At 48.2% G+C, this 24,746-nt stretch overlaps 1 protein-coding gene across 2 annotated transcripts in view; it reads right to left on the reverse strand.

Moving 5' to 3' along the window:
- Nucleotides 1-24,746, reverse strand: part of coro7 (coronin 7) — a 166,057-nt gene that overhangs the window by 129,852 nt on the left and 11,459 nt on the right. For both annotated transcript variants that reach the window (XM_083649659.1, XM_083649658.1), the window contains exons 4-7: nt 24,441-24,511; nt 20,976-21,162; nt 18,669-18,745; nt 12,646-12,696 (exon numbers count right to left, since the gene is read on the reverse strand). In XM_083649659.1, the coding sequence (XP_083505785.1) occupies nt 12,646-12,696; nt 18,669-18,745; nt 20,976-21,162; nt 24,441-24,511 (386 nt within the window). The remainder of the gene's footprint in view (nt 1-12,645; nt 12,697-18,668; nt 18,746-20,975; nt 21,163-24,440; nt 24,512-24,746) is intronic.

The following is a 24,746-nucleotide window of genomic DNA, read 5'->3' on the forward strand; positions in this document are numbered from 1 at the left end:
TACAATGCCCCCCCCCCCCCCCCCCCACACACACACACACACACACACACACACACGCACACACACACACACGCCCCCGCCAACATTCCTTTTAAATCGGGGGCGTTGCGGCTGGTGTGATCCTATCCCAAGATGGTCTCTAGTCATTGTTACTGTCGTTATTAGGGTACTACTTGTGTTTCATTTCTTTTTGAGGAGCAGAGCTTTTGCACACCTAAAAACGACAGGTGCGTAGGAGAAGAGCAAGAGCTGACTCAAGTGAAACGAAGGACTCCCCGCACACCGTCTGCTTCACCTGCAATTAAAAGGTTTAAAGGTTTAGATTCTTTCTTTTTTTCTTCTTCTTCTGATGACTCTGATGAAGGTCTGTGTACCAAAATGTTATTCTTCTCATTCATTTTGATAAATAAAAAGTACATTTGTAAATAGTCATCTCATCTGAGGTAGGTTATCATATGAATACATGTGTTTTTGTTTCACTACTTGATGAGAGGCTACATAAAAATAAGCTAATCAGCCCTGGGGGGGGGGAGGGGCGGGGTCAAAGGTCACAGGGATTATGATGGTTACATGGAGATCAACCTGCTATAAGGCAGCGTGACCCTTTGACACAACTAAAGACGTTGCCAGGAGTCTTTCCTGCTCCACAACTTCAGACTTCAGCTGAGCATATCGTGATCTCTCTATGTGGGGTAAAAAAAAATATTATAATAATTTCTCCCAATCATCAATCCCCCTGACAGCATCATATTAACAGTTTATTGGCACCGATCTACGTTATCTTGTATGACGTGTGTTAAACAGTGCCATTTATGCACTCACTCTTTTTTACTAGGGAGGTGAAAATGCTGGTGAGGAGGGGCGCACTGCTGCTGAGTATACAGAGGAATATTTCTGCAATGACATGTTTACATTCAGAGAGAGAAATACATGTTGGCTGCAGATTCAGCACGAAAAACACTCAACATCCAAGAAACACTAGACGAGGCTGCTAAGCTAATTGACTGTCCACCAAAGTGTTAACACTAATCTGCTTGTTCCAGCACACAGCATGATTGGGTATATCAAGAAAGAGTTTTTCAAACGCAGTAGCATGTGCTTGGTTGATTCCTTGGTTTTTGAGGCTAAATTATGCAGCCTATATTAGCTGGAATTTGGAAGTTAGCCTCTGTGTATGGCTTTTGACATATTCTTGGAATGTGCTGCGCTGCTTTATGGTACGTTATATTTCACATTTCACAATGTTGACTCCGTATCCCTGTGGTGTTAGTATTAGACATTCTCTAAACTCTAAACATGTTTTATTCTGGAGGAAGTATCAAAATCTCATTCTCTGGCAAGGCCTGACAGAGTCTGTGAGAAAAAAATGATTTGTCGGGAAAACAGGATAGTGAGCATTTTTGAGGCTGCGGATAGAATCGCTACATCTGATCGTCTGATGAACTTTTATTTTTATTTTTATGATACTTTTTTTTTTTTTTATGATACTAGAAATTCGTCTTTTCGCCTGCATCCTCCCCAGCGGGAAGGCACAGCTCCGCGCCAGCTGCAGATCATGTTTGGATGTGGAAACCTAAGCGACACAGACAGCTGTAAAGCTAGCCTGCACAGGCTCATCTGAGTCACGTACTGCCGTGTGGCAGAGGGGATCTGGTGTGATCAGCCTGTCGGTGAGGTATCGGGCTGGGTATATCGACCGAAATAACCCGGTACCAAGTAGCACTCAAACTCCTCCAGTCAAAAACGATACCTTCTGCATTCAATCCGTTTTGTAATGTACACAGATCTAGAGGGGGGGAAAAAGCATTTGTATGGTTTTGCTCGCAGCCAATCACCGCAAGCATTCTTCGATTTAATGCGATGTGTGATTGGCCCACGGCCGCAGCAGCTACAACCCATGCAATCTGTGTGTGGTGGTGAAGCCGAGCGAGCAGTGTGACAGAGTTGGCAGTTCAGCAAGTAGAGAGGGGAAAAAAGGTTTCAAATGAAGTACTCTACTGGTATCGGTGATACTTTCAGGGTACTGGTATTGATACTGGTATCGTCATTTTTTTAAACGATACCCAGCAGCCCTACGGTGAGGTCAGCCGTTGGAGTCCGCGCAGGGACAAGAGCGCCGGCCCCCTTTGACATCAAACCCATGTGACAGCATCACTTGCCAGGTGGAAGACAACAACACACGCCAGGTCAGGCGGTTAAGCACTTATTCCTCTTCTCTGTGGTTCAGACGCACAAAGACAATGAGTGATGATGAAGACATCAAAGCAGCAGCATATTAAGACACATAAAAGCCCAAATTAAGTTCTTCCATTTCACCTCCTCTTCCTCCTCCTCCTCCTCCTCCTCCTCAGCTTTCCCTCTGGGCCCTAAAGCCCTCTGCAGCAGCGGTCACAGAGCTTCATTGTGCTGCCTGCCAGAGTCCACACACACTAAGCTCAACGTGCCCGTTGCTACTTTATTCTGCCTGCAATGAGAAATCTGATCGTGGGCACACACACGCGCACACACGCGCACACACGCGCACACACGCGCGGTGCGCCCACACACACACACACACACACACACACGCCCACACACACACACACACACAGATGCCCCGAACGCAGTTTATTCTGCCGGTAATGAGAACCTGCTACCTACCGGGGAGTTCTTTCTATTTTACAGCGGGATCTAAAAGATGGCACGAGTGGCGGCTCTCAGCCACCTACTGTATAGCAGTGAAACCGCGGTGCTGCTTTTCCTTGGCCCTGCCCAGCATTCCCTCCTCAGGTCCAAACCCCTTTTCAGCCCGTGGTCCTCTCTAATTTCGCCCCGAGCAGCAGAAGCCGGAGCAGAAAAGGAGGAATCTGGGCCGCGAGTCCAGAAAACTATTCCCTTTTTTCCTGTCTCTCTCCCTCCTCGTCCAGCCTGTCTCCCTCCTCGTCCAGCCTGTCTCCCTCCTCTTCCGGCCTGTCTCCCTCCTCGTCCAGCCTGTCTCCCTCCTCGTCCGGCCTGTCTCCCTCCTCGTCCAGCCTGTCTCCCTCCTCGTCCAGCCTGTCTCCCTCCTCGTCCGGCCTGTCTCCCTCCTCGTCCAGCCTGTCTCCCTCCTCGTCCAGCCTGTCTCCCTCCCTCTTCCAGCCTGTCTCCCTCCTCGTCCAGCCTGTCTCCCTCCTCTTCCAGCCTGTCTCCCTCCTCGTCCAGCCTGTCTCCCTCCTCGTCCGGCCTGTCTCCCTCCTCGTCCAGCCTGTCTCCCTCCTCTTCCGGCCTGTCTCCCTCCTCGTCCAGCCTGTCTCCCTCCTCGTCCAGCCTGTCTCCCTCCTCGTCCAGCCTGTCTCCCTCCTCTTCCAGCCTGTCTCCCTCCTCGTCCAGCCTGTCTCCCTCCTCGCCCAGCCTGTCTCCCTCCTCGTCCAGCCTGTCTCCCTCCTCGTCCAGCCTGTCTCCCTCCTCGTCCAGCCTGTCTCCCTCCTCGTCCGGCCTGTCTCCCTCCCTCTTCCAGCGACCACAGATCCACAGCTCTACGGCCAGCGCGGGCCCAAAACTATGAGGGGTATTTTCAGCACTGTAATTTGAAGCACACACAGGACACACACAGGACACACACACACACACACGGCCTCCGTGCGTACATAAAGACATGTACAGTAAGACAGGATAGCAGAGACAAACGCCCGCCGCGGCACGTGCACCACACCCACAGGACACCTCGAGCGGAGGAGCTGAGATGAGATCAGAGCTCAGAGTCGCTCCTCCTGTGAGCTGCGTCTGAGGCCGGGCAGGGCGGGCAGGGCGGAGGCCTCCATCGCTGCACACAGATAGACTCATCTGAAGACGAGAGGCCAGTATAGGGATGTTATGGCAGCGAGGGCACTGCAGCACCCAGAATAGCCAGGGGAGGCAGAAAGAAAGGGGACATTCACACCAAAAGCGTTTTTTTCAGTCAGAACGCTATGAAAATCATGTCGAGAGCGCTTCCATTGTGCACAAAACACAGCGCACGGAGTGGTTTTTTCTGCTCTGTTTTGTTTCCCCCTGTAGTTGCGTGCAGTACAGATAGCAGCACAACAACCACACGGACGGTAGCCAGCTGGTTTTGTCTGTTTGATGTTGTTCACTGTCAACATGAAAGCCAGATTATTGCCAATTCTGGCAGAAGCGGAGGTTGGCGGATCCCTCGGGAGGAGAGAAGGTAGGAGGAATGGAAATGACGAGCAGTGCGCTTTTCCTCTAATGTTCAACTTTTTCAGCTTAAAAGCGCCCACAGCGCTCCTCCAAAAACAATAGACGCCACCAGCGCTTAAACGCCAGGTGCGTTCATTAAAAGAGGAGCACGTTTAGCGCGAGACGCTGGCAGCTCCAAAAACGCTTTTGGTCTGAATGTCCCCTAATAGCGAGTAGATACTGAGTAGAGACGCTTCACCTATACACTATTTGATCCTTCCCTTGTGGATAATCCCAGAATTCCTTAATAAAGTTTTTTGCTAGGGTCATTAGTTCATTGGATATTAGGATTGAATTGAATTATTTTACAATCCTGGTCACAATTTTAAGTAAGACAACAATATTTTTCTAGCAGCAGCATCCATCACAGAGGCTTTAACTGATGCATGCTTTTTGTTTTACCTACATGGTTTCATTGAACTACCACACCATGTCCTCCAGATGACTCAGTCTCTCAGTAATTCATAATCCAACGTTGAGAAAGATGGCTCACCCCTTTGAAATATGTATAGGAAGATATAGAAAATATATCAGCTCAAATGTGGACTGAAGAGCCGTTTTAATGGCCAGATTGGGACAAGAAGAGAGAGAGAGTCAAACAAAAACAAAAACAAAACAAAACAGAATAAAAAAAATGTCAAATCTGAAATTCCATCTGCCCTTCAGCGGTGGGAGAGGGAGTGGGAGGTTGCCACATGTGCGGATACACACACTCGCCCGAAGCGTGCCAGCTACCTAAATACACCCGTCTGCTCGCGCATGCACACACACACACACACACGCACGCACACACACACACACGCACGCACGCACGCACGCACGCACGCACTCACTCACACATACACACACACACACACACACACACACACACACACACACACACACACACACTCACACATACACACTCATGCACTGATTACAGATGCAGTATAGACTGCCCCTCCTGTCCAAGACCTTAATTACCCTGCACAGTCTTATTTCCCATAAATACAGCAAGAGCAGGGCTGTAATTAGGGTCTATATTTACCCCACCTGGCGAGGGCAGCAGCCAGCTCCATGCTGGCCAGAGGGATGAGCCAGCCCCAGGGTTCTGCACGGACTGGACTGCACTGCCATGGCTGGAACCAAGACACCAGAGGACACACATGGGTCTGAACCAAGACAACAGTGGACACACATGGGTCTGAGCCAAGACACCAGTGGACACACATGGGTCTGAACCAAGACACCAGTGGACACACATGGTCTGAACCAAGACACCAGAGGACACACATGGTCTGAGCCAAGACACCAGTGGACACACATGGTCTGAACCAAGACACCAGTGGACACACATGGGTCTGAGCCAAGACACCAGAGGACACACATGGTCTGAACCAAGACACCAGTGGACACACATGGTCTGAACCAAGACACCAGTGGACACACATGGGTCTGAACCAAGACACCAGTGGACACACATGGTCTGAACCAAGACACCAGTGGACACACATGGGTCTGAGCCAAGACACCAGTGGACACACATGGGTCTGAACCAAGACACCAGAGGACACACATGGGTCTGAACCAAGACACCAGAGGACACACATGGTCTGAACCAAGACACCAGAGGACACACATGGGTCTGAACCAAGACACCAGAGGACACACATGGGTCTGAGCCAAGACACCAGAGGACACACATGGTCTGAACCAAGACACCAGTGGACACACATGGGTCTGAACCAAGACACCAGAGGACACACATGGTCTGAAACAGGACACCAGAGGACACACATGGGTCTGAACCAAGACACCAGTGGACACACATGGTCTGAGCCAAGACACCAGTGGACACACATGGTCTGAACCAAGACACCAGTGGACACACATGGTCTGAACCAAGACACCAGAGGACACACATGGTCTGAACCAAGACACCAGTGGACACACATGGTCTGAACCAAGACACCAGAGGACACACATGGGTCTGAGCCAAGACACCAGAGGACACACATGGTCTGAACCAAGACACCAGTGGACACACATGGGTCTGAACCAGGACACCAGAGGACACACATGGGTCTGAACCAAGACACCAGTGGACACACATGGTCTGAACCAAGACACCAGTGGACACACATGGTCTGAACCAAGACACCAGAGGACACACATGGGTCTGAACCAAGACACCAGAGGACACACATGGGTCTGAACCAAGACACTAGTGGACACACATGGTCTGAACCAAGACACTAGTGGACACACATGGGTCTGAACCAGGACACCAGAGGACACACATGGTCTGAACCAAGACAACAGTGGACACACATGGGTCTGAACCAAGACAACAGTGGACACACATGGTCTGAACCAAGACACCAGTGGACACACATGGGTCTGAACCAAGACACCAGAGGACACACATGGTCTGAACCAAGACAACAGTGGACACACATGGGTCTGAACCAAGACAACAGTGGACACACATGGTCTGAACCAAGACACCAGTGGACACACATGGGTCTGAACCAGGACACCAGAGGACACACATGGGTCTGAACCAAGACAACAGTGGACACACATGGTCTGAACCAAGACACCAGTGGACACACATGGTCTGAACCAGGACACCAGAGGACACACATGGTCTGAACCAAGACACTAGTGGACACACATGGGTCTGAACCAGGACACCAGAGGACACACATGGTCTGAACCAAGACACCAGAGGACACACACGGTCTGAACCAAGACACACATGGTCTGATTACTCTGCCAATGACTGATAAGAAGCGTGGTTTTGTCCCTCGGGATGCTGAGAAGACAGATAGTTGTGGCTCCAAAGAAAAGGGGTGGATTCAAAACATTTCACTAAGATTCTGCAGATGAAAGCACATGTTGTTGTCTTTTATATTTTATTTAAAAAAAATGTATAGAACAGAACACAAAACAAAACAGACAACCAGGCTCAGACACAGGAAAAGGGAAAAAAGAAAATAAGACAAAAATCACCAACATTCAATATTGCAACACGCTGCTATAAAGGTGCTTATGCACTTGTAAGAGATGTACATGGGATCTCACAAAAGGGTTACATGAGGAATCAACTGGGTGAGTCACCCATCGGCCCTAACCTCATCCAGGTAGGCTAGAAACAGCTGATGAAACCTAACCTCATCCAGGTAGGCTAGAAACAGCTGATGAAACCAAACCTCATCCAGGTAGGCTAGAAACAGCTGATGAAACCTAACCTCATCCAGGTAGGCTAGAAACAGCTGATGAAACCTAACCTCATCCAGGTAGGCTAGAAACAGCTGATGAAACCTAACCTCATCCAGGTAGGCTAGAAACAGCTGATGAAACCTAACCTCATCCAGGTAGGCTAGAAACAGCTGATGAAACCTAACCTCATCCAGGTAGGCTAGAAACAGCTGATGAAACCTAACCTCATCCAGGTAGGCTAGAAACAGCTGATGAAACCTAACCTCATCCAGGTAGGCTAGAAACAGCTGATGAAACCTAACCTCATCCAGGTAGGCTAGAAACAGCTGATGAAACCTAACCTCATCCAGGTAGGCTAGAAACAGCTGATGAAACCTAACCTCATCCAGGTAGGCTAGAAACAGCTGATGAAACCTAACCTCATCCAGGTAGGCTAGAAACAGCTGATGAAACCTAACCTCATCCAGGTAGGCTAGAAACAGCTGATGAAACCTAACCTCATCCAGGTAGGCTAGAAACAGCTGATGAAACCTAACCTCATCCAGGTAGGCTAGAAACAGCTGATGAAACCTAACCTCATCCAGGTAGGCTAGAAACAGCTGATGAAACCTAACCTCATCCAGGTAGGCTAGAAACAGCTGATGAAACCTAACCTCATCCAGGTAGGCTAGAAACAGCTGATGAAACCTAACCTCATCCAGGTAGGCTAGAAACAGCTGATGAAACCTAACCTCATCCAGGTAGGCTAGAAACAGCTGGTGAAACCTAACCTCATCCAGGTAGGCTAGAAACAGCTGATGAAACCTAACCTCATCCAGGTAGGCTAGAAACAGCTGATGAAACCAAACCTCATCCAGGTAGGCTAGAAACAGCTGATGAAACCTAACCTCATCCAGGTAGGCTAGAAACAGCTGATGAAACCTAACCTCATCCAGGTAGGCTAGATACAGCTGATGAAACCTAACCTCATCCAGGTAGGCTAGAAACAGCTGATGAAACCAAACCTCATCCAGGTAGGCTAGAAACAGCTGATGAAACCTAACCTCATCCAGGTAGGCTAGAAGCAGCTGATGAAACCAAACCTCATCCAGGTAGGCTAGAAACAGCTGATGAAACCAAACCTTCTCCAGGTAGGCTAGAAACAGCTGATGAAACCAAACCTCATCCAGGTAGGCTAGAAACAGCTGATGAAACCAAACCTCATCCAGGTAGGCTGAACCAAGACACCAACACACCCCTCTCCTGCTCTCTCCTCTTGCTCCTTCCCCACCTCCTATACCCTCCAACATCTCCCATTCCCTCCCCACCCCATCACTCTCTCACATTCCCCCTGCTCTTCCCCCTTCTCCTGCTCTCTCCTCTGCTCTCTCTTCATTTCTATATTTTCTATATTATCAATTGTTCAAATGTTATCTTTATTCTGTATATTCTTGTTACTGTGTGTTAGCTAGAATCAGCTAGACATACTTTCTGTGAAGCCCTCTGAGACATGCTTGTGAATTAGGGCTATATAAATAAACTTGACTTGACTTGACTTGACTAGAAACAGCTGATGAAACCAAACCTCATCCAGGTAGGCTAGAAACAGCTGATGAAACCTAACCTCATCCAGGTAGGCTAGAAACAGCTGATGAAACCTAACCTCATCCAGGTAGGCTAGAAACAGCTGATGAAACCTAACCTCATCCAGGTAGGCTAGAAACAGCTGATGAAACCTAACCTCATCCAGGTAGGCTAGAAACAGCTGATGAAACCAAACCTCATCCAGGTAGGCTAGAAACAGCTGATGAAACCTAACCTCATCCAGGTAGGCTAGAAGCAGCTGATGAAACCAAACCTCATCCAGGTAGGCTAGAAACAGCTGATGAAACCAAACCTTCTCCAGGTAGGCTAGAAACAGCTGATGAAACCAAACCTCATCCAGGTAGGCTAGAAACAGCTGATGAAAGCTCACCCATCGGCCCTAACCTCATCCAGGTAGGCTAGAAACAGCTGATGAAAGCACATATTACATGAAAAAACGCACATGTCAAAGGCATTCTTCTCAGATTAGCCAGTTACTGTATGTTTAGATCCACAGAAGATTGTTAACAAAGGTACACAGAGCAAAATTAAGTTATTTTATTTGATTGATTTTCTAATTCCCCTAGTGACTAATTCCCCCCTAACTTTATATCCCCTTATTGCGGCTTCCTACCCACAGACATGGCCAATTGTGGCTGCATCGATGCACAACCAAGCCGGAGGCAACACGGGGGCTCGAACCTGCCACCCACCCGTCGTGATGATAGGTAGGGAATCTACCACTGCACTACCCGGACGGCCAAAATTAAGCTGTATACGAGAGGGAAGTAGACACTCTCACCTCAAAGAAAGGAGAGGAATCCTTCCCTCACTCTAATGGTCTCCAGCTTTCGTGAGATAGTCGCCCTCAGAAACCATTTCGGGGAGAAGCTGCGGCTTCCCTTGATGAGGACGACTGATTGACTCTCATGTGAGAAGCCGAGCAGACCTCCCAGCGAGGTTACATTGTTACATACTCAAACAGCATGGACACTTCTCTGTTTACTCTGTGGCCAGACTGCCATCAAATCCCATCTGAAGCAACAACGTGATCACCGTGCAGAGGAGCGGAGAAAGCGGAGAGACCGACTTCGATGTGTCCTCTTCTCACACATCGGGCACAAATAAGCCATCTTGTTGTGGCATCAGCGAAACCGCCGAGACAATCGGAAATGTCGTGTGTTATGTAGCGTGGCGTTGAACACGTATACATATACATACTTCACTCTCGATGCATCCAAAATGACTGGCCTCGGGGCGTCTGTGTGTGTTCCGCGGGCCTATAGAAGCCTGCTCTGGTGGATGGGGTGTTAATGGGAGTGGCGGCGGTTCTCACGTTCTCCAGAGAGAGTAGAGAGAGAGAGAGAGGGGGAGATGATGAACATCTGAAAGCTGTCAGGGTGAGGCTTTGCCCACTCTGGACTCAAGAGGGCTCTACACTGAAGCCCACGCCTCTTCTATTTCAGAGAGACGGCCAGGGAAGGGCCAGATACAGAGCCAGATAGAGAAACTGAGAGCGCTAATGTGCGCTCTTTTGTATATTGATTTAATGTGGAAAGGAGAAATGGAACACATGAGTCGGTGATAGAAAGATAGGGAAAGAGAAGAAGAAAGCGAGAGAACACCAAAACCAAAGGAAGAGGAACGCTCAAAGAACTTTGATCTGGGTCCCAACTAAGCCATCTCTGGTTTGAGGCGGTGAAGCCATGTGAGGAGTGCAGCCAGGGGCGGACAAGCATGCTGACTCAGGCCTCCTCTCCGTGGTGGTGGTGGTGTGTGACCAGGGAGATTTGGAGCCCGAGCTGGAGCTGTTCTGTAACCTCTGGTACTGACAGAGAGAGGGAGAGAGAGAGAGAGAGAGGAGGGGGAGAGAGAGAGAGAGAGAGAGAGAGAGGGAGAGAGAGAGGAGGGGGAGAGAGAGAGAGAGAGAGAGAGAGAGAGGGAGAGAGAGAGAGGAGGGGGAGAGAGAGAGAGAGAGAGGAGGGGGAGAGAGAGAGAGAGAGAGAGAGAGAGGAGGGGGAGAGAGAGAGAGAGGGAGAGAGGGAGAGAGGGAGAGAGAGAGAGAGGAGGGGGAGAGAGAGAGAGATGGAGAGAGAGAGAGAGAGAGAGGAGGGGGAGAGAGAGAGAGAGGGAGAGAGGGAGAGAGAGAGAGAGAGAGAGGAGGGGGAGAGAGAGAGAGATGGAGAGAGAGAGAGAGAGACCGGCGGACTTGGCTGGAATGTCCCAGCTGCACATCCCCACCACCAGTAACCGCTGGGCCCTCATTGAAGACGCTGGCTCAGACAGACAGACTCTCCTCCACTGATGCAATCTGAACTAATGAGAACGTTTCACTGAAACAAAGTGATTTACATGCAGCGCGAGTACCATTTGATTTAAATGACTTCTCCGAGCGATCGGCCGAGCAGAGGACGTCTAGTGGCCGAGGCGAGGATCTGGAAAAGCGTTTAGCCGGGCGATTTGCAGCGCTGCCGAAAAGCGGAACACCTCGCGACAATAGAGCAGGGGTTGTGTGTGTTAAAAGGACTTTAACACTGTGACACACCTGATGTCAACATCCAGGTTCAAACACTTGGCCTGGAGCCAGCCGACGTCCACTCATGTTACTTAAGCAAACACACACATACACACACACACACACACACACACAGACAAAGGCACTGTACATGCACTCTGTATTGTGCAGCTCTAAGTGCGCCGCAAAGACAATAAACGGCGTATACCTTTTTCACGCCTGTGCGACTTCCTGACGTCAGATAATAACACACATACCTCTGAAACACTAAAGCCTTTCACAAAGGTGTCAAACCTGCACAGACGCGCGCGCCCGCGCTCAGCAACGCATAGGTATGCGTATAGGTACGCTGCCTATACGCATGCACGCGGAAAACACATGCAAACGCACAGTCGCCCTCCCTTTCCCGACCATACAAGGTGATGTGCCTTGCAGGTATTCCCGTGTGCTTCAATATTTAATCTGCGGAGGCATGTGGTGTTTTCGCAGGATTCCCCGTGTTTACAGATGAGAGAGCCCAGGGCCTGAGACAGACCCTGCACCTCACTAATGAAAACTCTCTGGGAGGTCCGGACCGGCGCTGAAAAGTGTGAGAATATTTGACCAGCCTTCATACACACCACCCCCCCCCCCCCCCCTCTCTCACATCCCTCAACACACACACACACACTCTCTTCCAGCCCACTTCCTCATTGCCACCGCGGTGATGCGGTCCTGCACTGCCATTGGGTGAGAGATTTCCAATAAGGAAGTAAGGAGTGGTTTGGGAGCGGAGGTTTGACGGTGGGACTAGCTTGGTGTGGGATGGTTACCCGTGGGAAGAGGCGAGCAGGGGAAGCCACTTGTGTAGCATATCACCATAAATCAATGGTAGATGAATCACCCAGAGCAGCCAGTGGTGAGATCTCTGCGTTAATGTCAACATGTTTACCACTGGATCAGAGCATGGAGTCAAAACGTACAGTAAAGGGCTGTGGAGTGATAGTGGGATCACAGGCCTAAATACAAGTGGCCTGTTCTCCCAGAATCCACCTCTCCATCGTAGATGTATCTGTTACATGGGGAACTGTGTCCTGGGTGGAGAGCTGCGTTTGAACACCTTCATTTCTGTGAGTGGATGTCTGCTGTTTTGAGAGCGTTGGTGAAGGTTTGATGAGAAGACTTACCTGGACAGGTGACAGCTGGGCTCTGGGGTCAAACACTCGTAGCATCTTGTCCTGGACAGACAGAGAGAGAGAGAGAGAGAGAGAGAGAGAGAGAGAGAGAGAGAGAGTGTGTGAGAGAGAGAGAGAGAGAGAGAGAGAAGAAACTTTAGCTGGACTAGAAAAATAAATAAATTATTCACAATAAATTGTGGCACTTCACATATTGAGAAGTGTTCTAACAACTCAGTTTTAAATCTGGTCTGTATGGTGAGTGACTGGTTGTTAAGTTAAGTTAAGTTAAGTTAAGTTAAGTTAAGTTAAGTTAGGTTATCCTTTATTTATCCCCATGGGGAAATTCATCCTCTCTGCAATCTGCATTTGACCCATCCTCTACTAGGAACCTTCCTAGAACTAGGAGCAGTGGGCAGCTGCAGTGCAGCGCCGGGGGACCAACTCCAGTTCTTTTGCCATTGCCTTGGTCAGGGGCACTGACAGGAGTATTAACCCTAACATACATGTCTTTTGGTGGTGGGAGGAAACCGGAGCACACCGGAGGAAAACCCACGCGAACACGGGGAGAACATGCAAACTCAACACAGAAAGGACCTGGGACGGACCGGGATTCGAACACGGGACCTTCTTGCTGTGAGGCAGGCAACAGTGCCGTGGTAAGTCTTTCTTTTCCAGTCTCAAACAGCAAAACAACATATAGACAGAGCCTGGTGAGTAACAATGACGTGTGCGTGACAAGTCTGCGTTTGACAGTGAACTTTGCCTTTGTGAGAAGCATGAATGCGATGTGCAAAGAGGTCAAAGAGCATGTGAGAGGTGAGAGGTCGGGATTTTAAGTTCTCACAGAGAAAAGGGCAGAAGAGGCTCCTCACACAGCTGTGACTCGCTCCACAGAAATACCACTCATAGTATGAAACGCTGAACATATGACACGTGACCAGCGACGCCATTTTCACTTTGAGATATTTTGCAAATCATTAATAATAATAATAATAATATCACCTCCATCTCAAGATAATTCTCAGATGGAGCACCACATAAAGACACACTATCCCCCTAGCTAGCATATCGATGCAATCTTACTGATCCATCGTTAGCAACAGTTAATCCGGTGACCTCTCCGCGGCCCTACGCGCCTTGACCCCGACCGGCCCAACCAGCAGACGGCATCAATCACGGCAGCCAATCAGAGCGGTTCCAGCGTGATTGAGAGGAAATGGCAGCTAATGGGATCAGGCTGTGACCGGGACGTGCGTGTCTGCCGCCCCCGTCACTCAATAGCACCGTGCGGCTGTGATCACAGCGGCAGGCTTGACATCGGGGGGCTGATAGCACGTAATAACTATGAGGGCTTAGAGCAAAGCGCCACGCACACACTTAGCACACATATACATGTCACAGGGAATCAGGGGGGCTGACGATGACGCGTTCAAGCACACGCACACACACACACACACACAAAAGAAATGGCCCACATAGACATGCCGCGCGGGGACACCGTGCGGTTCAACACACTGCCCCCACACACAGTACACACATAAATACACACATCAAACAGGCCAGCTGTCTATGCAGCGGCGAAGGATTCCCCCCTCTCCCTGCGCTCGGCTCTCCCCAGCCGCCCATGTGGGGATTTATTTGCTGTTTATTGGCTAGAATAGCAAACAGGGGCTTTTCCTAATGTGCCGTTTCTCTCTCTTTATCTCACTGTGTGTGTGACTGTGTGTGTGTGTGTGTGTGTGTGTGTGTGTGACTGTGTGTGTGTGTGTGTGTGTGTGTGTGTGTGTGTGTGTGTGTGTGTGTGTGTGTGTGTGCGTGTACTAGCCCACCCACGAATAGGAGTGCCCCAAGGCTATGTCTTCGGGCCTCTGTGACCTAAGCCTAAGCCAAAGACTCACAGAGCAGTGCCAGAGCGACACACACACACACAAACAAAAACACACACACACACACACACACACACACACACCCTCTGAACAAGAGCTCGCCATGCACACATGCACACACACACGCGCGCACACACACACACACACACACACACACACACACACACACACACACGTGGCAGGTTCATTTGGGGATTTACCAGCCACTGTGCCTGGCCAGCGGACAAGAAAGTGAGAGTTCCCTACCCAGACGCACACCCTCACATAAACACAACACACACACACACGCACAGAGGAATGTACACATGTACACACAAACACACACTTGCCAATACAGGCGGTTCAGTGGCAGCTCATCCTGAGTGTTGTTATGCAAACAACAACATGTGAGCGAGGAAAGGATCTGGCCGTGCAAACAGACAGATGAGGGACCGGCCACATACAGATGTGCCCACCGTACAAGCAAACACACACACACTCAAACAAGCACACACACTCCCTCTTAAGCCTATGACAATAACCCATATAAACACACACACACACACACACACACACACACACGTACACAGACGCACACACACGGTGATCCACCTAAACTCATAAATGCACAGATGGAGGGATGTGTGTGTGCTGAGACAGCAGCTGTTTAATCAAAGTGACAGAGCAGCCGCCTCACTCTCAAGCTGCTGTTAATGAGTTTTTCCTGCAACACAACTTTCACACACACACACACACACACACACACACACACACACCCGCACACACACACACACACACACACCCGCACACACACACACACACACACACACACACACACACACACACACAGGGAATCTGCAACCGAGGGCGCTCTCTTCTTCGCTCATCAAACACACCACGCTGCCAGCCTCCCTGACCCCCGTCTCCCACGGTTACCAAAGTGTGTTGTGATTGGCCGTTTCAGACGGCAAGGACCCTCTCTCCATCCTATCTCCTTCTTCTTTTCACCATGAGGAACACATGTGGTGCCGAGTTGAGCCATAATGTGACCAAAGCTACACTTTCAGCGTCCAGAGTGGAGCGAAGGAGCGATAAATCCTACAACACCTCATTTGGTAAACAGTGCACCTCCCTCTCCTGTCCATCAGTCATATAAACACGTCTTTTCCTCCCTCGCTAGCTGCGCTGCTCTCCCTACCTGTGGACTTCCCTTCCCTTAACTGAATGGCGCCTTTCTCCGTCATAAATATACATCTCTCCAGGTCCAGAACCCGGCCTGTCACAAGCCCGGCTCTTTGGGGTGGTGGTCTCCCCTTCATCTTCCCCCACCCCGGCCAGTGCGCCCCAATGTTTACCTTATGGGAGGGCCAGGGGATTGGACCCACATGTTGGCAGGCCCTATTTGCTTTAATAAGCTGGATTGGAGAGATTGAAGGGGCCTTTTTGGGTTCAATGACACCAGAGGCCCGACAGGACCAGAACCTCAGAGGCCCCTGGGCTCTGATCTTGGCTCACGTTTCTCCCCTCTCCTTCCTCTTCTGCTGCCTTGTTCTTTCAGGCTAGGCTCAGGCTGACGCTAGCCTAGCGCTGGTGAGGGCTATTATCCTGTCAAGGTAAATGTCGCCATTTGGGTAGGAGGCACTGATGGCTGGGCTAATTTGTTTCTTGTCAGTGCAAATACAAAAAGGGGTATTAAACTGACAGTCATAGCTGCTAAATACACACATATGGCAGATCTCGATGCAAAAGTTTGTTCTGTCTCAGGCACAAGTTAGCTTGTTGCGCTTTGCCTAAATTATACACCAGAGGGCTCTGCCTCACTGTCAAACCAATTAGGGTATGTCTCTGTCTCTCTCAGTGTCTCTCTCTCTGGGTCTCTCTCTCTCTCTCAGTCTCTGAGGATGTAAGGGAACAAACACACAGACATTCAGTCACTGCGCTGCACACGTTGAGTGCAGAAACCCTGGTGCAATAATGGATTAAGTTCACCTCCACTGATGAAACAGCCACTAGCTCTCCTAATAAACTAAAGCTATTCATGAAACGATTCTACTTCGACTCATAAACCGATTCTTTTTCTGCCCCCTACTCATAAAGCTCCTTCCACCTCCCACCCAAAAGATTAACAACAAGGCCTGCGAGCTCTGTGATGATCTCCTGGTGACAGGGAGGAGATGGCTGGCTCAAACACCCAACCCAGGCTCCTTCTCTCTGTTCCCTTCCAATTCAGCCATGACTACTGTGAGTTACCAGGGGAGTGATGGAGATGGATTCCTGATGAAGAGGAAGGGGAGGTCAGCCTGTCGATTTTTCAGAAATTCGCGTCCGACGTGTACACACCTGTGGCTGTGATTGACAGGTGGGTCAAAACTCGCATTGCAATTTCGTGCTGTATAGTCACATCGCTCTTGGTGTGTAAGGACCTTAAAGTCGACCTGAACCCGTTCGTCACGTGCGTAGCAGTCCGTTTCAGACTGAAAACATAACTTGTCTGAGATCACAGGTTGAGAGGCGGGTCATAGTAATATGTCGATGATTTTATTTGACAATTCTGGGGACTGGATTGGGCTTTGGCCAATCCTGGGGTGTTCGGCCTCCAAATCGAGTGGGATTCAGCGTGTTGTGGCGCTCTCCTCGGGAAGAGCCTGCTGACGCGAGGTTAGTGGCTGAGTGGAGCTCAGCGAGCCGCAGGCAGCCAGCTGCCTTCGTGTTGCCGAGCGGAGAGTGCAGCCCGTCGGCCTGGAATCCCCGAGATGCGACCCCTGACAACCAGCAGGCTCTCAAGCGCGCGCCTTTATCGCTGCTGCAAATACGATATTCCTGGAATGCGCGTTTTAACGAGCCAGTTACATTTCTTTGCATTCTTAGACATTACCGTTTTTGTTTTTTGTTCATGTTTCATACAATTGGCCAAGTTAGTAGTTAGTTTATGGGATAGGAATTCTGCCAGATGACAGGCACTAGGCGCCATTTTCTCCTTCTTTTGGAAGAGAAAATTATCCTGAAATGAAGATTTGATTGACAGCTGCCATGTTGTGATATGATTGTTTGAAATGGAGTATAAATTTGATAGTACTAGGTGATGTCAGCAAACTGTAGATTACTGTTATCAATGAAATCTTGAAAAATGAACTTTTGATGTGAAAAAGTGTGAAAAACTAAAGAAATTACATTTTTCGATTTTTGTGATTTTTTTTTTGCATACATTATTAAATAGGTGCACTGCATACCCAGGTATTTGAACTAAAAGAAAAGAAAAGTCATTTTTGGGTTGAGCTCGACTTTAAGAGTTGCAATTGGTGCCTCCTCCTGAGCGGATTTATTTTAACGTTTCATTTATTGTCGTGATTTATTCTGACATTTTTCCATTTTCTCTTTTCTTTCTCTCAGGTACCCCCTCAACATGCCCCTAGTGCTACGCGTACCCCCGTTTGGGAAGCACTGCCCTAAATAACAAGTTACTACAGTTTCCATTCTGACTGGGAAAAGCTCCACAGGCACTCAACCAGCAAGCCAAGTCTACTCATGCTACTGAACATTTCTTTAATATGCTTTTGTCGTCACTATTACCTAAGAGTCTAAGACTAACTGGTTATTAGGTGTTTTACGCCACAGCATTTCCAACTTTATCCCTTTTTCCCCCTGAGGAGAACGCATTTCCCAGAACTGACTAACTCATTCCTGCCATCCACTGTGTGTTCCACGCCCCTGTTTATGAGAGTCGCCCCCTGTTGACATGTTGATGGAACAAACCCCACATCAACATGAAATGACCCACACAGGTTTGAGGGGCAGTGGTCTCCAGCGTACAGCAACACTGCATTGAAGGTGAGCCATTGGCTACATCTAGTGGTCAGACGCCGCAACTACAATAATCAAACCTCAACCAGATACAGTCTTGTTCATGGAATATAATATCATTTCCACACATCAAGTCACACTCCTTAACAAAATGTCCAACGAGGTAAAGATGTGTCTTCCCTAAAATGAAAAACTGAATTTTGGATGCTAGGAAAACGTAAGGTGAAGCTGTGCAGGTGATTAAAATGCATTTTCTATTAATAATTAAAAAAATATAATACCGTGTGTATATATATATATATAATATATAATTGTTTTAATTTAACTTTAAATGCATGTGGATGCGGTGTAAGTGTCCCCACTCACCTTGCAGGAGGAGGCCAGCAGAGAGCCGTCCCGCTTCCAGCTCAGACTTTGCAGCTGATCACTGTGCTGCTCCAGAACTGCACACACACACACGCACACACACACACGGACGGACACACACACACACACACACACACACACACACACACACGCACACACACACACACACACACACACACACACACACACACACACACACACACACACACACACACACACACACACGGGTGAGAGGAGGAGAGGGCTGGAGAGACAGTCCTCATGTTAAAGAAGCATAGAAGAAGAGGAGAGATGAGGACAAAATGTTTTGACAAATCACAATTCCAAATGATGAAACAGATGCAGAGCACAGAATGAGAGCACAACTATGGACAAGACAGAAAACACAGAGAGAGAGAGAGAGAGAGAGAGAGAGAGAGAGAGAGAGAGAGAGAGAGAGAGAGAGAGAGAGAGAGAGAGAGAGAGAGAGGTCACTGCCAAATCCATTTAAAACTAATGCAGAGGTGAAGCTATGTAGCACACAGAAACACAGCATGAAAAAAAAACAGACAGACAGATAATGCAATAATAAAGCATGGGTAAAATACACCAATGAAGTGATCATATGTCCTTATATACATGTAGCTGAGGCATATGACAGAAGCTATCAATGTGACTGGTATAATAGAGGTTACAGTGACTACGTTTACATGCACACAATATTCCACTATTATTCGGAAAATGACAATATTCTGAATTTGATAAGGGTCATGTAAACAGCATATTCCAGTTGCATTTTCCGAATTTGCCCTTTTTCCGAATTTAGCATTTTCCGATTAAGACGTGGGTTATTCCAGTATTATTCAGGTTTTAGGAGGATTCTTTGATCATGTATACAGCGCATTCGGAATATGCGTCTCAATCAGGGTTTTTACCGCAGTTTGCGACGCATGTTGCCTGTTTGTGGTCAACTGATGTGCTAGAAAGCTGTGCTAGCTGTGCTAGAAAGAGCTAGAAGAGGCGATATAATCATAATAATCCATCATCTCTGGAATGCAAAAAGACATCGATTTAAAGAGAGAGATATTTAAAGAGAGAGTGGTGCCCACGGAAGTCCACAATGCTTGCGAGCCTGCGAGGTAATAACGTAGGCTACTAGCCTACTTTTTATGAAAGACTTGGATGCGCAACATCAAACCTTTCAGCAGCAAGCTCCTGAAATGGACCAAGTGATGCCCGTAAGAATAGTGCTGCTCTGTTTATTCTCAACAGAAAAACTCCACGGCTCCGCCTACCTGCATCGCTCTCTCCCCCCCTCCTCCACGTGTCGGGGAGGGCGAGCTACGGCTGCATGTAAACGGGAATAATAGTGGATTACGGTATTCATTTAGTCGGAATATTGTCATTTTCCGAATATGGGCAAAAAGCGGAATATTGTGTGCATGTAAATGTAGTCAGTGTCATGACTGGGCACAGCTTGTGTAGAGGGTGCAGTCTTACTGGGACACCAAACAGCTGAGAGGAGATGAGGAGTGCACGTGTTAAAGGCAGTTACACACCGGATGATTTGAAATGAACCAAACAGTGAAGGACAAACAAACAAACAAACAAACACACAAACAAACAAACACAGTCATTCAAACAAACAGACTCTTCTTTCACGTCTTGTCCTTCAACCACATCAAGGTAAAACAGGGATCTAGTAGGAATGGGCGTAATGGAAGGCAGTGTGGGGTCAGCAGTGAGCAGCAGCAGCCAGGCCAGCTGTCATGGTGGAGGGGTGAGGTGTGTGTGGGTGTGGGGTGAGGCCAGAGGATAGTAGTGACTACATCCTGAAGCCAGTCCAGGGAGACTGGGAGCAGGACTGCCAACCAAAACGTTACCTCTGCTGCTCCAGCACTGAGACAGAGCCACAGGGCTGTAAAACGTAGGCAGTGTCAGTGAGACAATCCACCAACGGAGAGAAAAAAAAGCCTAACCAAACCAACCAGTTCAGTTCAGTCCATTCCAAGTATAACAGTGACACATAGAAACAAGACAAGGCAGAACACAATCTGAAAAGCTGACTGGTTGACAGAGACAGGAGTGTTAAACGTTACAGACACAGTGAATGATGTCATCCACAGATGCAAAACGACAAAGACGATTTTGTGTGTTTGTGTATTTACACTGTACACGCATCCATACACACACACATATATATTTATATATATATATATATATATATATATATATATATATATATATATATATATATATATATATATATATATATATATATGCATGTGTGTCTGGGTACAGCTCCCACATTATGGTGCCAGTGGCTACCTGCTAGCGGTGCGTCCTTGCGGCTGGTGTCCCAAAGCAGGGGGGACTTGCTGGAGGCGAGAGCCAGCAGGCCAGAGGAGGTTGGGTGGAAGAGGACCAGCTCCAGCCTGCCCTGCCCGGGACACAGGGTGAGCTCCGGCCCGCCGGGCTGCTCCTGCTCTGGATCACACAGACGCCACAGCTTCATCTGTGCACACAGAGACAGACGGATGAATAATGGTGGACGGCAGGGACAGATACGGCTATGTTACGGTGGGGGTGTGTGTGTGTATGTGTGTGTGTGTGTGTGTGTGTGTGTGTGTGTGTGTGTGTGTGTGTGTGTATGTTAGGGCTGTCACTTTTTCCCAAAATAAAGTTTGAACGAACATTAATTGCCCGCAAAATGTTCGAATATATTCGATTCGATATATATATATATTTTTTGGGTGCATCCAACTCGAGACAACTTTTCAGACCCTGGAGACAATCTTTCTCAGAAGAGACTAACGCGACAAATCTGGAGACTTTTCTGACATGGGATTAACATTACCAGCAAGCAGCAGTTGGTTAATTTTAGTTAATTCAAAAAAATCAAAAATTCAAAAAAAAAAAAAAAAACGAACAGGTCAATTATACATTCGAACATGCCCTCCTCCCCCACATTCGAAGTTAAATTCGAATTTCGAATAAAAAGTGACAGCCCTAGTGTGTGTGTGTGCGGGAAGGGGGGGTTGGTGGGAGGGAATGAGTTGAGTCTGCTATTGGTCCGTGATCGGCAAGCTGCGCGATCACTGCACAGGCGATCTGTCAATCACCCCCTTTTCTATCATCTATTTTACTCCAAAGGGGCCCGTTATATAAAAAATGACGCCCCTACAGTTGTTATGAAAAGGTGAAATTAGCTATATAGACCAAAACCGTGTTTTGCCCCTGACTGGAAAGATGTTTAATCCTGTTACAAAGTCGGACATTTTAACATGGGGGGAATGCCTACTAACATGACGCTGCCAGATGGACGGTTTAGCTCCACATTACGTTTCACTAAACCAGTCGATCTGGGAATGCAGTAACCCGACCCGCTGACGGAGGCGGGCACTTTTTCCAAGCTACTTGGCAGGTGATTGGATGACCCATCTGTCTATCACCGCTGGTGCGTGTTAACTTCAACCAATCAGATCGCCATGCCTCTGACATCACGTTTGCGACCGGAGGAAGGTGCCTGTGCCTGATCTCCGTGGTAGTCTATCATTGATTGAGTCCTCACCGTCCTCATCGTCGTAAAGTCGCCTTCGAAGCATGACGTTCGATTATAACGAACTAGTTGTGTGGCTTAGCCTTCCCAAATGTTGAGGGTCGTTTTTTAGAATTTAATACATAGAATTGGGAACGTTACATTCAATTTCATTCAGACTGCCTGTCACTTCCGCAGCAGCAGCCATGTTGACGAGTGAAAAGAACTACAAAGACCATGTACCCACTACTTGCCCAGATGAACCTAAGCCGCCTAAGGCTGCCGCTGATTCGTCGAGCCGGCCATGGTTCGGCCAATCATCCTAACTGCCTTGTGCATGACAAGATGGATTACGTCGAGAGAATCTCTTTTGATCTCGCGAGGTTATCCATCTTGCAAGCAAGGTTAAATGCCTACTGCCACAGATGCCTAGTGGCCATTCGAGGAACTACAGCTTTTCAATTCACTTCCGCGTAATCAGAGGGAAGCCGGGGGGGTTGGCCACTGATGAAGACTTACTATCTCTAATCTGCACCAAAACACAACTGTTCGTTACAACAGGTTTCATCATAGCATTCAACATAGCTAACTAAGTTTTAGCGTATTTTAAACTTACTTTTCCCTCACGCAACTTTTGTGTGCTTCTTGTGTATCTTGTCTTGATAAATTAGCAATGTTTTTTGTCCCAGGTTAGAAGTACTATGAGTTGGCCCTGGCCTTGGCGTGTCGCAAGTTCGATTGTTAATGTCACAAGCAGAAGTGATGTCAGCTTGATCTCGACTTTCATACCGGTCCCAGTCACAGTGTGGAAGTTGACATCGAGCTCAAATCACTTCTGCTTATTGTGATATTACCCAATGTTTGGCCCGTCAGGGCCAGGGCATCAAAACACTTCCAAACTCCATGAGCATGCCTGGTAAGAGTCCTCACACCTCAGTGGATTTCTGTTCATTTAAACTTTGAAGGTAATGCTTATGAGTCAACTCAGACTGTGCTCAAAGCCACAGCAGACAGCTGACTACGATCATTCTGTTGGAGATGCTGTGGACATCCAGATGGAGACTTCTAGCAGCTACTCAGCATCACACCCACAGATGAGGTGCGTCAGTGGAAGTTGTGATGGACTCTTTTCGAAGTGCTGGCTAAATGGCACGATATATCATTTGAATAATGTGTGCTTTTCCAACTGGCTTTGGATTTGACTGCAGAAAATTTACTGAAAGTCAGTAAATAAAAACCTGTTGTCATGAGTGGTGTCTCTATGAGTGTATATATATTGTAGACTGTAAAAAGAGATGGACAGAGTGATTGCTTTGTGGACTGCCATTTTGAAGGCTCCAGTTTGGCATTTCAGCTGCTGCCATCTGGGTTCTCGCGAAATGGAGCGAGACCAGGGGTTCGGTTTCCCACAGAGCCGCCTGCTATTGGTCCATTGGTCCATGATCGGTGAGCTGAGCGAGCGAGCACTGGACTGGTCAGGAGACCTGTCAATCACGCCCAAAACATTGTCTTTTTTATCATCTCTTTCACTCTAAACAGGTGAGTTATATAGAAATTCACCTATACTGTAGGGCACCTAGCTATAGAGACCAAAACCTTTTTTGAACCAGGCTGTAAACATGTTTATTTCTGCTGTAAAGTCTGGAATTTTAACATGAGGGTGAATGGGGAACGACTCCCTTTTGGAGCCAGCCTCAAGTGGCCATTCGAGGAACTGCAGTTTTTGGTAAATCCGATATTGCCTCAATGCGACCAAACAAATCTGCCCTGTCTGTGTATATTATGCACGTGCACATAAATGCAGCTGGTGCATGTGATGTGCATTCACTCACTCTCTCCGAACTTGCTGAAACAATATGCCCCCTGCTGGCACAAGTTAGCCAGGTTGCTGAAATAATATGCCCTGCTGGCACAAGTTAAGAAGAACCATCAGTCATATAACTGCTCTACAGATGTGGCACTTGGCACACATGTGTGTGTTGACACAGGTCCCTGAGGTAAACTCTGCTGCTGAGGCTGAAGATGCAGACCCACACTCAGCAGATTCCAGTAAGCCACGGCACCTGCGTGTGGCTGACGATAATGTGCTGACAGGAGGGCGCCTTCAAAGGCTTTTTAATAACAAACAGCAACGCAGTTCATCTCATATGTAACGTGCTGCCATCAACAACAGAGCTAGAGAGGATAGGAAAGGAGTGTAAGGATGGAAGGGAGGAAGGAAGGAAGGAAGGAAGGAAGGACTATTGAGACCTCACCGTTTCATCTGCGGAGCATGTTGCCAGGAGATTATCATCAAAGGGAGAGAAGTCCAGATCCGTCACCACATCTGAGGGAGAGAGAAGGAGAAGGAGAGAGAGAGAGAGAGAGAGAGAGGGAGAGAGAGAGGGGGAGAGAGAGAGAGAGAGAGAGAGAGAGAGAGGGAGAGAGAGAGAGAGAGAGAGAGAAAGAGAGTGGGGACAAGGACAAAAGCAAAGCAGATTGCGGGTCAGAGGCGTCTGTCTTCGTTTAATTTCTGAGCAAAAGCATTCATATTTCTCATGTGATTATGTGAATAACAGCTG

Source organism: Poromitra crassiceps, assembly GCF_964638095.1.
Source record: "Poromitra crassiceps genome assembly, chromosome: 13".
In the NCBI taxonomy this organism is placed as follows: domain Eukaryota; kingdom Metazoa; phylum Chordata; class Actinopteri; order Beryciformes; family Melamphaidae; genus Poromitra; species Poromitra crassiceps.